The sequence below is a fragment of the Lissotriton helveticus genome, chromosome 12 (assembly GCF_964261635.1).
Source record: "Lissotriton helveticus chromosome 12, aLisHel1.1, whole genome shotgun sequence".
Lineage (NCBI taxonomy): Eukaryota > Metazoa > Chordata > Amphibia > Caudata > Salamandridae > Lissotriton > Lissotriton helveticus.
Window position 1 is genome coordinate 3,372,833 of NC_136073.1, and position 13,973 is coordinate 3,386,805.

At 49.7% G+C, this 13,973-nt stretch overlaps 1 protein-coding gene across 1 annotated transcript in view; it reads right to left on the minus strand.

The window, feature by feature from the left end:
• PWWP3A (PWWP domain containing 3A, DNA repair factor) overlaps window positions 1–13,695 on the minus strand; it is a 55,254-nt gene extending 41,559 nt beyond the window's left edge. The window contains exons 1-4 of the mRNA XM_078670463.1: window positions 13,478–13,695; window positions 6,877–6,968; window positions 5,757–5,827; window positions 2,644–3,576 (exon numbers count right to left, since the gene is read on the minus strand). Of these exons, the coding sequence (XP_078526589.1) occupies window positions 2,644–3,576; window positions 5,757–5,827; window positions 6,877–6,968; window positions 13,478–13,534 (1,153 nt within the window). The 5' untranslated portion in view covers window positions 13,535–13,695. The remainder of the gene's footprint in view (window positions 1–2,643; window positions 3,577–5,756; window positions 5,828–6,876; window positions 6,969–13,477) is intronic.
• Window positions 13,696–13,973: the final 278 nt, after the last annotated feature.

The window sequence follows — 13,973 nt, forward strand, 5'->3', positions numbered from 1 at the left end:
AGTCACTCACCCTAGGGATAAAGACTACAGGCCGGCAGGACAGCAGGCACTGTCCCAAGGGATAAAGACTACAGGCCGGCAGGGACAGCAGGCACTGTCCCAAGGGATAAAGACTACAGGCCGGCAGGGACAGCAGTCACTCTCCCAAGGGATAAAGACTACAGGCCGGCAGGGACAGCAGGCACTCACCCTAGGGATAAAGACGACAGGTCGGCAGGACAGCAGGAACTGTCCCAAGGGATAAAGACTACAGGCCGGCAGGGACAGCAGGCACTCACCCTAGGGATAAAGACGACAGGTCGGCAGGACAGCAGGAACTGTCCCAAGGGATAAAGACTACAGGCCGGCAGGGACAGCAGGCACTGTCCCAAGGGATAAAGACTACAGGCCGGCAGGGACAGCAGGCACTCACCCTAGGGATAAAGACGACAGGTCGGCAGGACAGCAGGAACTGTCCCAAGGGATAAAGACTACAGGCCGGCAGGGACAGCAGGCACTCACCCTAGGGATAAAGACGACAGGTCGGCAGGACAGCAGGAACTGTCCCAAGGGATAAAGACTACAGGCCGGCAGGGACAGCAGTCACTCTCCCAAGGGATAAAAACTACAAGCCTGCAAGGACAGCAGTCACTCTCCCAAGGGATAAAGACTACAGGCCTGCAGGGACAGCAGGCACTGTCCCAAGGGATAAAGACTACAGGCCGGCAGGGACAGCAGGCACTCACCCTAGGGATAAAGACGACAGGTCGGCAGGGACAGCAGGCACTGTCCCAAGGGATAAAGACTACAGGCCGGCAGGGACAGCAGTCACTCTCCCAAGGGATAAAGACTACAGGCCGGCAGGGACAGCAGGCACTGTCCCAAGGGATAAAGACTACAGGCCGGCAGGGACAGCAGGCACTCACCCTAGGGATAAAGACGACAGGTCGGCAGGACAGCAGGCACTCACCCTAGGGATAAAGACTACAGGCCGGCAGGGACAGCAGTCACTCTCCCAAGGGATAAAGACTACAGGCCGGCAGGGACAGCAGGCACTCTCCCAAGGGATAAAGACTACAGGCCGGCAGGGACAGCAGGCACTGTCCCAAGGGATAAAGACTACAGGCCGACAGGGACAGCAGGCACTGTCCCAAGGGATAAAGACTACAGGCCGTCAGGGACAGCAGGCACTCACCCTAGGGATAAAGACGACAGGTCGGCAGGACAGCAGGCACTGTCCCAAGGGATAAAGACTACAGGCCGGCAGGGACAGCAGTCACTCTCCCAAGGGATAAAAACTACAGGCCTGCAAGGACAGCAGTCACTCTCCCAAGGGATAAAGACTACAGGCCTGCAGGGACAGCAGGCACTGTCCCAAGGGATAAAGACTACAGGCCGGCAGGGACAGCAGGCACTCACCCTAGGGATAAAGACGACAGGTCGGCAGGACAGCAGGCACTGTCCCAAGGGATAAAGACTACAGGCCGGCAGGGACAGCAGTCACTCTCCCAAGGGATAAAGACTACAGGCCTGCAGGGACAGCAGGCACTCACCCTAGGGATAATGACGACAGGTCGGCAGGACAGCAGGCACTGTCCCAAGGGATAAAGACTACAGGCCGGCAGGGACAGCAGTCACTCTCCCAAGGGATAAAGACTACAGGCCTGCAGGGACAGCAGGCACTCACCCAAGGGATAAAGACGACAGGCCGGCAGGGACAGCAGTCACTCTCCCAAGGGATAAAAACTACAGGCCTGCAGGGACAGCAGGCAATGTCCCATGGGATAAAGACTACAGGCCGGCAGGGACAGCAGGCACTCACCCTAGGGATAAAGACGACAGGTCGGCAGGACAGCAGGCACTGTCCCAAGGGATAAAGACTACAGGCCGGCAGGGACAGCAGGCAATGTCCAAAGGGATAAAGACTACAGGCCGACAGGGACAGCAGGCACTCACCCAAGGGATAAAGACGACAGCCTTAAGGGACATCAGGCACTCATCCAAGGGATACCTGAAGGGACAGCTGGCGCCCATCGAAGGGAGAAAAACACCCCCCCACTGGCAAAAGCATGCACTCTCCCAGGGACACAGAACACTCGCACTCAACGGACAAAGACTACTGCGTCAAAGGAGACAGCAGGCACTTGGCCGTGGAACAAAAATTACAGCGCTGCAGAAGAGGGTAACAGCTTACCCAAGGAATACAATGAAGATTTGCAGGAGAGAGTGAACTCACGCCAAGGACAAGCGACCAAACAATCCAAAGAAACAAACCGACTAGTAGGGAGGGCTTATCAGTACAATCACAGGCAGCCCTTTAAGCAGAGTGTTCACTCAGAGCACCCTGGATAGAATGATTGTGCAACATGTGAATCTCTACTGACAAACATGCCATGCAAGAGTGCACACCCAAAGAAGAAACCTAAGATCAAGCAGTTTACTCAACACACACACCGACTCAGCCCTCGGTGTAGATGTGGAAGCAGGGAGTTCCCCGTTAGCACACCATGAGAAGAATCCACAAGACTGGTATCCAGACACAGGCATATGAACCCACAGAAGAGACCTGCAGGCAGCGCACACACAAAGGACATCAGTGATACAGCCTAAGCCCCGTGGGCACCTCTGGTCAGTATAAAAAACACGTCCCATCAACAGTGGTACCTTTCTCGTCCACCTCGAAATCAGGAAGTTGGTATGTTGTGGGTTTGCATAGGGCATAGCTCCCGGACCGACGAGTCTCCCTAGAGGACTTAGTCTGGGAGATGGAAGAAGAGAAGGGGTCCGGGCAACTCTGGCATCTGTTCTGTTCCAAGCCCTGCTTACAAGTCACACGTGATTTTCCTAGGTTGTCTGTCACACAATCCATACTGGATGAATTCTGGGCCTCAATCAACGCGTGCCGGTCTGTTTCCTGAAAGGAGTTATCGTTTGCATAGAGGTTCCCAGATTTTTGGCGGGTGTGGCTGCTGGTACATGAACCTTTTTTCAGGAGGGTGGGTGGAATGGAATGGCGGAACCCCGAAACTGGGACATTCTCAAGACTTACGCTGTGCGTCCCAGTAGCAAGACCATCCAACTGAAGAGAGTTTCTGGGGCATTTCTTTGGTGTTTTCGGTTTCTTCTCATCTCCAGGAGAAGAAGGTGTAGAGTCTGAAGAAATGGTGGAAGCTTTCCTCTCCTTTGCCACCTTGAGGTCAGGCTTTCTTGATTTTGGAGTACTAGAGGGATCCTCCCTCCTTGCATCAGAGGCTTTTTTTGAGCTTGCTTTGCTTTCACCCATAACTGGTGCCTTGCCTTTAAGTTTGACAGAGGCTTTGGTACTGCTGCTCGACAAGTTTGGAGATCTTTGCCTCTCACTAGTCCCATCTGAACTTGTGTCCGCTCTCACAGCTTTCCCGATAGGGTCTGTCGCAGAGCCATTTAAAGCCACAGCACGAGAAAGCTTGGCTTTGCGGACATTCGGAGCAAAAGTGGGTGAAGTTTCCTTATCAAGCGAAGAGCGCGGGCGCTTCGAGTTCTTATTCAAATTTTCCAGAGCAATTCGAAGGGCCTTACGGTATGTGATTTCTTCCACCGGCTGCTTTGATCGTTCATCTAGGAAACATAAAACAGCAGCTAAATTAACACCAGCAGCCCTGTTCAAACTGGAAGACCATTCAACCAAAGGTAGCAAATGATATTGCACCCACACAACACATCTGAAGGACCATACATTACAATGACGCACTTCAAATGCTAGACAAAAACGACACCTGCCTCCTCATCCTCCTTGATCTCTCCTCAGCATTTGATACCGTTAAACATGAGAATCTACTTGAGCTCCTAAACACAAGAATGGGCTTATCTGGAACTGTTCTCAAGTGGTTCACCTCCTTTCTTCACAACAGGTCGCAGAAATTCAAGAGCAATAACGTGATGTCTTCGCCAATACCCGTAACGCTAGGTGTCCCCCAAGGATCTTCTCTATCCCCAACTCTGTTCAACCTAGTCATGGAACCACTCACCACCTTGCTACAAGCATCCAATGTACACTTTCACATGTACGCAGATGATACCCAACTTTATCTCAAATTACAGTCCCCCAAGAACATCTTGCTCCTGAACGCAAGGATCAGATGCACCCAATCCTGGCTGGCAGATAATCATCTCAAACTCAATGCCCTGAAAACAGAGTTCCTTCTGATCTCACCTCCAGCGAAGGTCTCCACCACTCAAATTTGGCTTAAAGACCTAACCGCACTTAATGTCCAACCCACCATCGTGGACTCAGCAAAATCCCTAGGCATAACACTCGACACCAATTTGAACATGCAGCAACATATCAGCAAGGAAACAAAGGGAGCAAACTTCCAGATCAGCACTCTGAGGAAACTTAAACCCTACCTCCCAGCCAAAGACTTCCAAACGGCAGTACAAGCACTAGTCATCCCTCGAATTGAATACGGCAGCATCGCCCTATGTGGACTCCCTCTAACTACAACCGCACCCCTAAGAGCTTCTCTAAACGCTGCAGCGAGACTCATCACTGGGTCAAAAAAACACTCCCATATTACCCCTGACTTGAAATCCCTGAACTGGCTGCCATTTGAAGCTAGAATACATCTGAAAATCGCCTGCATGACACACAAGGCGGTACATCTAAACTCACCCGGATACCTCGCTCAGAAACTGACAATCTCTGGAGGAGCTAGAAACACCAGAGGCACAAACAATCTTCTGTTGAAACCTCGAAGATTCCGGAAGGAAAAAACATATAAGCGCTCCTTCTCGGGAATGGCGCCTAGGATCTGGAACTCTCTCCCGCCCGAAACCAGGCTTATCTCTTCCACCACACTCTTTAAAAATGAAGTAAAAGCTATCCTCATGGCTAAATACACCTGAACTATTATCCTGACCACTGTTAGTACTCTGCACCGATCTATACTACATGTTTGACCCTTTTGATTATTTGTATGAACTGTCTTATTACTCACATGTTTGGCTTTGTAGCCACCTATTTGTACCATTTTGTACTCATGTCATGTGGGCTTAGTTGCCACCTATTTGTATTAATTGACCTATTGATTTATCTGTTAACCATGCTCCCTCATGTACTTCTCTTTGTAAAGCGCTCTGATATCTGCAAGGATCTTGTCCGCGCTATATAAAACTTTCAAAACAAAATAAAAAATAAAATAAATGACATGGTAGAAGGGCTCAGATCCTCAAAAAAAAAACATGCACACCTCTGGGACAGTTTCAAGTGCACATTTAGTTGAGCTCATCTCATTCATTTTGAGGGGTTCTTCCCCAGACTGAGCCTGATGCAATAAATACATTGTAAAAATCATATTGTGTACGCCACACACCAAGCCAGATCCGATGTACTTCATACACCCTATTGAGTACTTCACACCAACCAAGATACACCCTATTGTGTACTTCACACACCACCCCAGATTCGATGTATCTCACACGCTACTGTGTATTCCGCACACCAAGCCAGATTCAATGTACCTCATACTGCTCTTGCACTCTCCCCACTGACCTTACTTGGGTATTTATTGCTTAAGCAGCCTACATCGCTTACCACGCTGGTCATGTCCTCTGCCTCATGTCCTCCTCATTGTACAGTTGACTGAGTTGTTCACAATTTCATAAATGGAAACTTTTCCCTATACAAAGCCCTGTCATGATGTCCTGGTTTACCCTCAACCAAGCAGCGTTGCTAAAAATCCTCAAATGGGCAGCTTTTGAAATCTCTCTGGCTTGGTTGCCCGCACAAGGATACTCACCCAGCTCACTGGCGAGAGCTTCAATTTTAGCCTTCTCCAAAGGAAAAATGTCCCTGCGTGGCACACTGATCCTGGAAAGAGAACAAAAAGAGCTACATTTTATTGACTTATTATGGTATTTTGTAAATACTTTCTTACAGCCCCTTAGGAGGGCTGTGCATACCTCAATGATACGCAACTTCTGGTTTCAGTTACTGTACTGAGAGGAAAGGAGAGAGATGAGGTGGCGATCGGTACAGATGAAGGAAGAATGGGGCGAGATGAGGAGGTCAGCGTCCTTGTGGACAGAGGATTAGTGAGATATAAGGAGGGCAGAAATCTACAGAGGAATGGGGAGCGATAAAGAGGCAAACATCACTGGTGGCAGGGTAGTGTTGAAGGTGAGAGTTCATCTTCACTGCCAAGGTGAAATGAGAGAGGTGACTTAAGGCCAACGTCTCTGCAGATGGAGGAGTGTGGGTAATGTGAAGAGACCACTGTCAATGCAGGCCATCATAACTGCCAGCGAAGGAATGGCGAGACAGGAGGAAGCTAGCTCCAGTGGATGAAGACTGGAGATGGCCAGAGTTCAGCATCACCGCAGGCGATGACAAGAGGCCACTGTCGCTATAGGTATAAAAACGGCGAAAGATGAGGAGGCTGCCATCAGTGCAGGCAGAGGATAGTGGGAGATGACAGACAGCAGTCACTGATAGCGGAGGAATGCTGACAGATGATGAGGTTATCCTCGGTGCAGGCGGAGGATTGTGGGGATTGGGACGAGGCCGTAGTAACTGGCATTGAAGGAACAGCAAGAGAGGAGGCCAGCAACACTGCAGGACGACGACTGCGGGAGAGGGGTGTTTATCACTATTGCAGGCAGAGGATTTTGGGACATAAGGAGGCCATAGTTGGTGTGGGTGGAGGACTGTCAAATTACCTACCTTGCCACTTCTACTATTTGCTTCTGGTTACTAGGGCACTGTAACAAGTGTTGGTAGGTCTTAGGACACAGAAGAACACTGAAGGCTATAATGCTTTTACCAGGTATAAAGCCTGTTACTCACCCCTTCCCAGGAAGATCCCAGCCTACAGTCACTGAACACAGCGACTGCACATAAACAGAGACAAGACACTTAACTGTTCTTTCCCACCAAGGAGCTCCACCTCCAGGACTTCGGAAGGGTCATGCAAGGCATCTTTCTTGCGGGGTGCACCAATCTTCGTCAGCACCTGGGCCAAGATGGGAGGGGAGAGCGGAAGTTATGTATAATTCAGTGAATAGCTCACATTAAACAAGCATTTGAAAATGCATTAGATTTTGCCTTTCTAATTAATATGCTGCTTTTTGTTTTAAGTTATAGCTTTGTGAGCAGTTGTGCAATATAAGTTGCTGAAACTCTGTCAAAGTGTTGGTTGAGCAAGGCAATAAATATATTGTACTGGACACAATGTGTCTGGAATAGCCAACATTTTGGCAGGGGCAAAAACATGCCCTGTCCCATGAGGAATAGGATACTACTTATTAACCCCATTATCCTTGTAGGAAACATTTTTTAAAAATACAGGCAGTGGAAAGACCACCCACCTATTTAAAAGGAAAAGGTGGGAGGAGCACAGTAGGCACACCACCATGACAGGCTGCCCGGGCATGCAGGGGTCAAGCAAGTAAGAGAAGCTAAATCAGTATTTGACTGAGACACACTGCACCCCCTCCTTTGAGTAGAATGTATTCTGATGTGGGTACAATGCAGCCACATAACCTTTAATTCTATCCATGCATGCGGGTACAGGAAAAACACTTCACACTGCTGACAAATCAGGGGAGGCGCGTAGCACCCCGCAGGCGCTAAAAATAAATGAAGTGGCAATCCTGAGTCTCTAAAATAAACAGCTTTGACTTGGTGCGCAGTTGTGAAATCCAAATTAACGAAACTCTGTAAAAGTGTTATGACTTGTTTATTGAGAAAGGCAAGTATCTGGTGGTAATATAAAGAGCTCCTGTACCTTCGGGTGATTTAAAAATCACCCGAAATATATATAAAAACGGACCCTAGAATAAACAAGCATTTGCAATGCAATAGGTCTCGCATTAGGAAAGTTTGAGCTATTGGTCTTGTAAATGACAATTTTTTATTTATGTGTTGGTTTTGAAAATAGCTAAATTAATAGCTTTGTCATTTACAATGCCAATAGTTATAACATTCGCAAATGTGACACCTATAGCATTTGTAATGCAACATGTTTTGTATTTACGTGACTTAGATGTATTGATATTACAAATAGCAATGGCTTTTAATTTTTTTAAATAATTAATACTTAAATAAAAGTGATTGTAATTTATAATGGCAATAGCTTAAACTTTTGTAAAGATTATGTTCAGTGTATTTTATTGTGACGAAAATCCAAGAACAGAAGTGAAATATTAACATCTTTTTGTGACATTTGTAATAAAGCTTGAAGCATTGAGAGAACATATTTCAACCAGTTGTTGTTGAATGGTTGCACAGATTGAAGCTGTGATGGCGCGGAGTGATGTTGTGTGTGGTGAAGAGTGATGCTGTGGTGGTGCCGAGTGATGCTGTGGTGGTGCCGAGTGATGCTGTGGTGGTGCCGAGTGATGCTGTGGTGGTGCCGAGTGATGCTGTGGTGGTGCCGAGTGATGCTGTGGTGGTGCCGAGTGATGCTGTGGTGGTGCCGAGTGATGCTGTGGTGGTGCCGAGTGATGCTGTGGTGGTGCCGAGTGATGCTGTGGTGGTGCCGAGTGATGCTGTGGTGGTGCCGAGAAAAAGAATGCGTTCTTGGGAAAGGAAAATGTCTTAGTAAAATGGGGATGGCAGTAACCGGCAGTAAATATAAATGCCCAGTTTGTTATTACATGATTAACACTGCTATCGTACAGATTTCCATAAGGGACTAAATCTGATGAGTAGAGAAACTGAACAGTTTTGCAAATCAGAAATAATGAGGTGGTCACCAGAACGAAGACACTTCAAGATGAATATTCTGTACTTTTAACTTCTCTTTGCAAAGAAAGTTGCCCATGACGCTTACTGCAATTTAATGTTCCACACAAACGTTTCAAATATTACAAACTTGTTTTCAGGTCACCAACAATGAGCATTCATAAATCCAAACAGAAGCAACAAAAAGGGTTTTGCAAGGGGACACAAAGAATCCATAGACTATGAATCGGGAGACAAACTGTGACACTAGACTGAAGGGAAGAGGAACTAATGGTCGGGGGAAGGACAAAGGAGCAGCTGTCGGCGGAGTTCAGGGTTCGGAAGGGAGGGTTTACAGTAGGGGTTAGTTCTGTGAGCTGCAATGTGTGGGGAAAGGACTGACGGAAGCGAAAGGCTGCGGGTGGATTTGGGGTTAGTGCTGAGGGAAGGAAAGCTGCTGTGAACTGTGCAGATCGTTACCAACACTCAACGCCCATATAAACTAACATGACTGTGGATATTGGTACACGACATGAAGAGAGGGCCTGCTCAGTGAAGATTGCAACCCAGCACTACGATAATGTTAAATGAGCCTGGGTCATTTAGTGCTGCTCTGTGATAACGCCAACTAACACTGCACCAATGTTAACCAATAGGGTAACTGCTGCACAGAACCCAACATAAAAAGGTGGCTGCTCTGTGCCAATTGTTACCAATGTGCCTAGAGGTCAATACCAACGGGAAAGTAAAGCAACAAGCGCAAAAGACACGCAAGATACAATAACAAAATTAAAAGCAGCCGTGAAATGAAATTAAAAGCAGCCGGGAAATACTCTCGGCATTGCGGGGGCAGGGTGCGCATTCCTTTGAACTGTGAAGCAGGGGGGCGGGGGAGCGGATCCCTTTGAAGTGAAGCTCTCGGCAGAGCACGGCCTCACGGCTGTGAAATTCAAACAGCAGGAATGTAATTAGGGGGGAGGAGACGCGAGGCCGAGCGCACGCTGGGGAAGCTTCAGATGCCTGTGGGAGGGAGGCCAGATGGGTTTGATGTGGACGCGCGTTCCGCACGAGTGCGCCACATGAACTGGACGCAATCCGCGATGGTTTCAGAGCTTGGTTTGCCTACTATACTCTCATCTATTTATCCCTTACGGGATAGAATAGTCGAGACCTAAAAGTGAAAAGCAGTTTTAAACGTGTGGGCAATTAGTTACTTGTGTGCTTATATGAAGTAACAAGTGATCATATAAAGCGCTCCCGTTCCTTTGGAGGATGCGGGCACTATATAAAAGTGCCCCAAGAATTAGTTAAATAAAATACGTTATATAGCAGCTCTGTAACAGGTTATTTATTTAATTTATTGTAATTACACTGTGCAAACTGATGTTCTTAAGAGATCTGGTGTGGTATGGAGAGCAATGAAGAGACACCTTCTGGGATCTGGGGCATAATTACTGTAAAGGTAAACTCTCAACAGAAGTGGTTTTGGTGGCTAGCATGAACGAAGACATAGGAAGGAGGAGTTTTTCTTCACGCGTCTCATTTCAGGAAGGCAGGGTTTAAACAACAGCATACACTAGTGTGGGGTAAAAATCATACAACAAGCATTGGCATTGCCAATAGGTCTCGCTTGTGGGACCTTATAAGTATTTAGTTTTGCAGCACAATATCCTTGTTGCACCAAGGATATTGTGCTGCAAAACTAAATACTTATAAGGTCCCACAAGCTAGACCTATTGGCTATGCCAATGCTTGTTAAACTGTATCATTGCATGCAACGGATTGCCATCTCTGTTGCACCTTGGAAAACGGCTTGTGAAGTAAAACAGAATTGAGTTTTTAAACTGTATCATTGCATGCAACGCATTGCCATCTCTGTTCTATCTCATTGAAGCATTTAAAAAGAAGCTCTTGGCTTTGCTGTGTGTGTGTGTGGGGGGGGGGGGGGGGGGAGAAATGCACGGCCGTGAAAGTGGCTCTGGGGTGCGGGGGGGGCGCATTCCTTTGAAGTGTCGGGTCTGATGCAATTATGCGAGGCAGGCTGGTTAGGAAGCAAATGGCAAGGGAGGGAGGCTGAGGCTTTGATGTGGGGAGTCACAAGTGAAGTGAATAATTAGGGGAGGAGAACTGGCAGGCTGATAGGCAGAAGGCTCAGGCAAGCTCGTGCACGAAGGAGCTTGCTGTCACATGATTCACGTGAACTTAAAGAAAACCGCAGCGCAAGAAGCCCTTGGTTTCACGAGGATTTTCAGGACATGAATTCTCGCTCCGCTCGATGCACTTGCGCGCATCGATAGGTCGCAAGACCTAAAAACTGCATTTAGACATATGCAATAACCACCATGGGCAATACATTGACAGACATGAATTTAAAACGTGCACGTCAGTGCATGCCAAATCTGTATGACGTTTAGCTCTAAGCATGATATCAATGTGCTTGGAGTGGTAAAAAAAACTAAGATACTGAAAAGCAAAGTGCCACCAGTGTACCAACCGTGTACGTGTGTCATATAGAGAGCCCCATATCTATTAAATTGACAAACCAGTATGGCTGCAACACTAGCATGGGTGCGACGCCCCCAACAGTGCCAACTTGTACACAATAACATACAAGTCCTGACATGTAACAGTAGTAGCTTAAAAAACTACCATACTCCAGTAATGAGCAATGATGCAAGATATAACAGTGAATAAAACAATGCAATGTTCGCTGCAACATAATATATAAACAGCCGGGTTATGATGAACTGGCAGACCAGAATGCCAAGAGTAGCCAAGCAAAAAATGTGAAATGCCTTTGCTGCCGACAGTGCAGCATGGAAAATGGATACAACCAATTTAGCTTAGTACATGCTCAGTACATGCTGAAACCCCGAAGGAAACCAACAATAACCTTAGGTGATACCTGGAGACAACAAATGAACGAACCATGTAAAACATATGTATGACCACGAGTTCAAGTAACTTTATTCGCTGGCATGGCAGAATGATGCCAATTGCATGTAATGTTCAGTTAGCTCCTAAACAAGTTCTGCCACATTGGTTAGCAGATGTGCGTACTTGATGTTAACATATTTACAGTGCTTGTGCACGATGGAACCCTGAAACTAGACAACAGACTCCCTATGGCCAAACCATAGTCAAGAAATTAGGAGTGAAAATACGTGTGTCAATGTTTACCGTGTTATTAATGGGCAACGGAGGATGGGCAACAGTGAGCGGCGCAGGAGGGGGAAAGCAACAAGGCAGGACCCAAGAAAGGCTGCACAACCATGGAGGGGGCGGGGCAAAGTGCCCATTGGATGCATATGAACAAGGTAGAGGATTTAGCTCTCCGCTGTCCCAGACAGGGGGAGTGCTGCAATCTACCCCAAGATATTCATGCCACCGGGACACAACTTTTACAGTTCTCTGATCTGATTTCACATCAATGCTTTCTGGGAGTTGTATTCTTGGTTCAATTTAATTGAGCCAATTGGAACAACAGCCATTCATTACAACAATGATATGAAAAAAACAAAGTCTAGCCGCTGTGTCCCAGAGCCATCTGGACACATTTAGAGACACACTACAACCCAAATAGGAGGGACCGGACCTTACAGAGGCCACACTCCTTTCACACAGCAGGGACCCTCCGCTGCCAATGCCTCCGATGCAACGCCTTGCAGCTGCCAAGTCAGGCCCTCTCAGCCCCTGTGGGTTAGATTTGAGAGAGAATGCATGGGTCAAACCCCCTGAGCCCAGGACCTCGGATGCAAGGCCTTGCAGCTGCACATGTTAGACCCACCTCCGCCCAGGACCCCCGTGCCTCAGATGCAAGGTACTGCAGCCACATAAGTCAGAACCCTTCAACAAAGACTCCCTCAGCCCCCCACCCCGGTGCCTCTGCAAGTGAGACCTCCGGGGAGGATGCACAGTTAGATCCCTCACCCTAGGACCCTCCTCACTCAGGACCCCTAGTGACTTCTGTGTGAGAACAGAGGGGAGGCTACACAGGTCAGACACCCTATGCACAGGACCCCCAGTGACGCTGTAGGTGAGACATCAGGGGAGCATGCACAGGTCAGACCCCTATGCGTGTGGAGTAGTGTGGCTCACTGGTTAGAGGCGGCAGACCCGAGAGCAGAAGTCGGCCCGGGACCAGGGTTCAATTCCCGACGCGGCAGGGTCGTGGACCAGGGTCAGCAGACTCGATAATTCTCGCTTCGGTGCTTACTCTAACCAGGGATCACACTCGGCAACTCTGGGCATTAGCTTGCCTCATCTCCACAACGGCCCCATCAGCGCCGGGGATGCCTGGCTCCACCTTGGGGACTCCCAGCAGGGACCATCCCACAGGGAAAGCCAGGACGGGTTCCCCAGAGTTATACAGCGCCAGGAAACCTATGGACGGGTAGCAGTGCGCTTTACAAGCTCAAATACATTTACATTTATGCACATGACCCCCAGTGACGTCTGTGTGTGAGACCTCAGGGGAGGCTGCACAGGTCAGACCCCCTCACCGCAGGCCTTGGATGCAAGTCATTGCAGCTGCATAGGTCAGACCCCTCAGCTACGTCCCCCCAGACCACCACCACCCCAGTGCTTCTGCAGGTGAGACCGGAGGGGAGGGTGCACAGGTCAGACCCCCTCAGCCCGGGATCCCCTCAGCCCGGCCCGGAGGGGGCGCTGCGCACCCGCCGCCAGGACAGGGGCCCCGGCCTGACCCCGGGGGCGCTGCTGTGACCGGCTCGGCGGGGCCCGCTCCTCTCCCCGGCCCCGGGGGCCTCTCTCTCCCGCCCCGGCCCCCGCCCTCACCGTGGCCGGCCAGAGGCGGCCCTTCCAGGCGCACAGGACGTGTCCGGGGGGGCTCATGGCGGCGCTTCATGTGTGGCGGCTCGGGGGGGGGGGTCCAGGCTCGCCACCGATCGCTTCCTGTCCGCCCTCGCCCGCAGTCCAGTACTTCCGGGTCGCGTCGCCGCCGAGACCGTCGCCGCACATGGGATCAGCCACAGGCGACCCGGAAGTACTGGGGGGGGGGATTACACCTGACGGATCCCGCCCACTGTCAGCGGCGGCCGTCACGCGCCGGGAGGGGCTCGCGCTGTGTGTGTGTGTGTGTGTGACGTCGGACTGGACCATTGACCGCCCCTCGGCCAATCCCAGCGCTGGCTCGCGCTGCGCGCCGCTGATTGGCTGCCGAGTCCGCACGTGCCTCTGGCTCGCGTAAACATGCCCCGGCCGCGCGCGCGCCTCGCCTAAGCGGTACCCAGGGTCCGGGTGTGGCACCGCGGCCTGCTCGGCTGACTGCAGC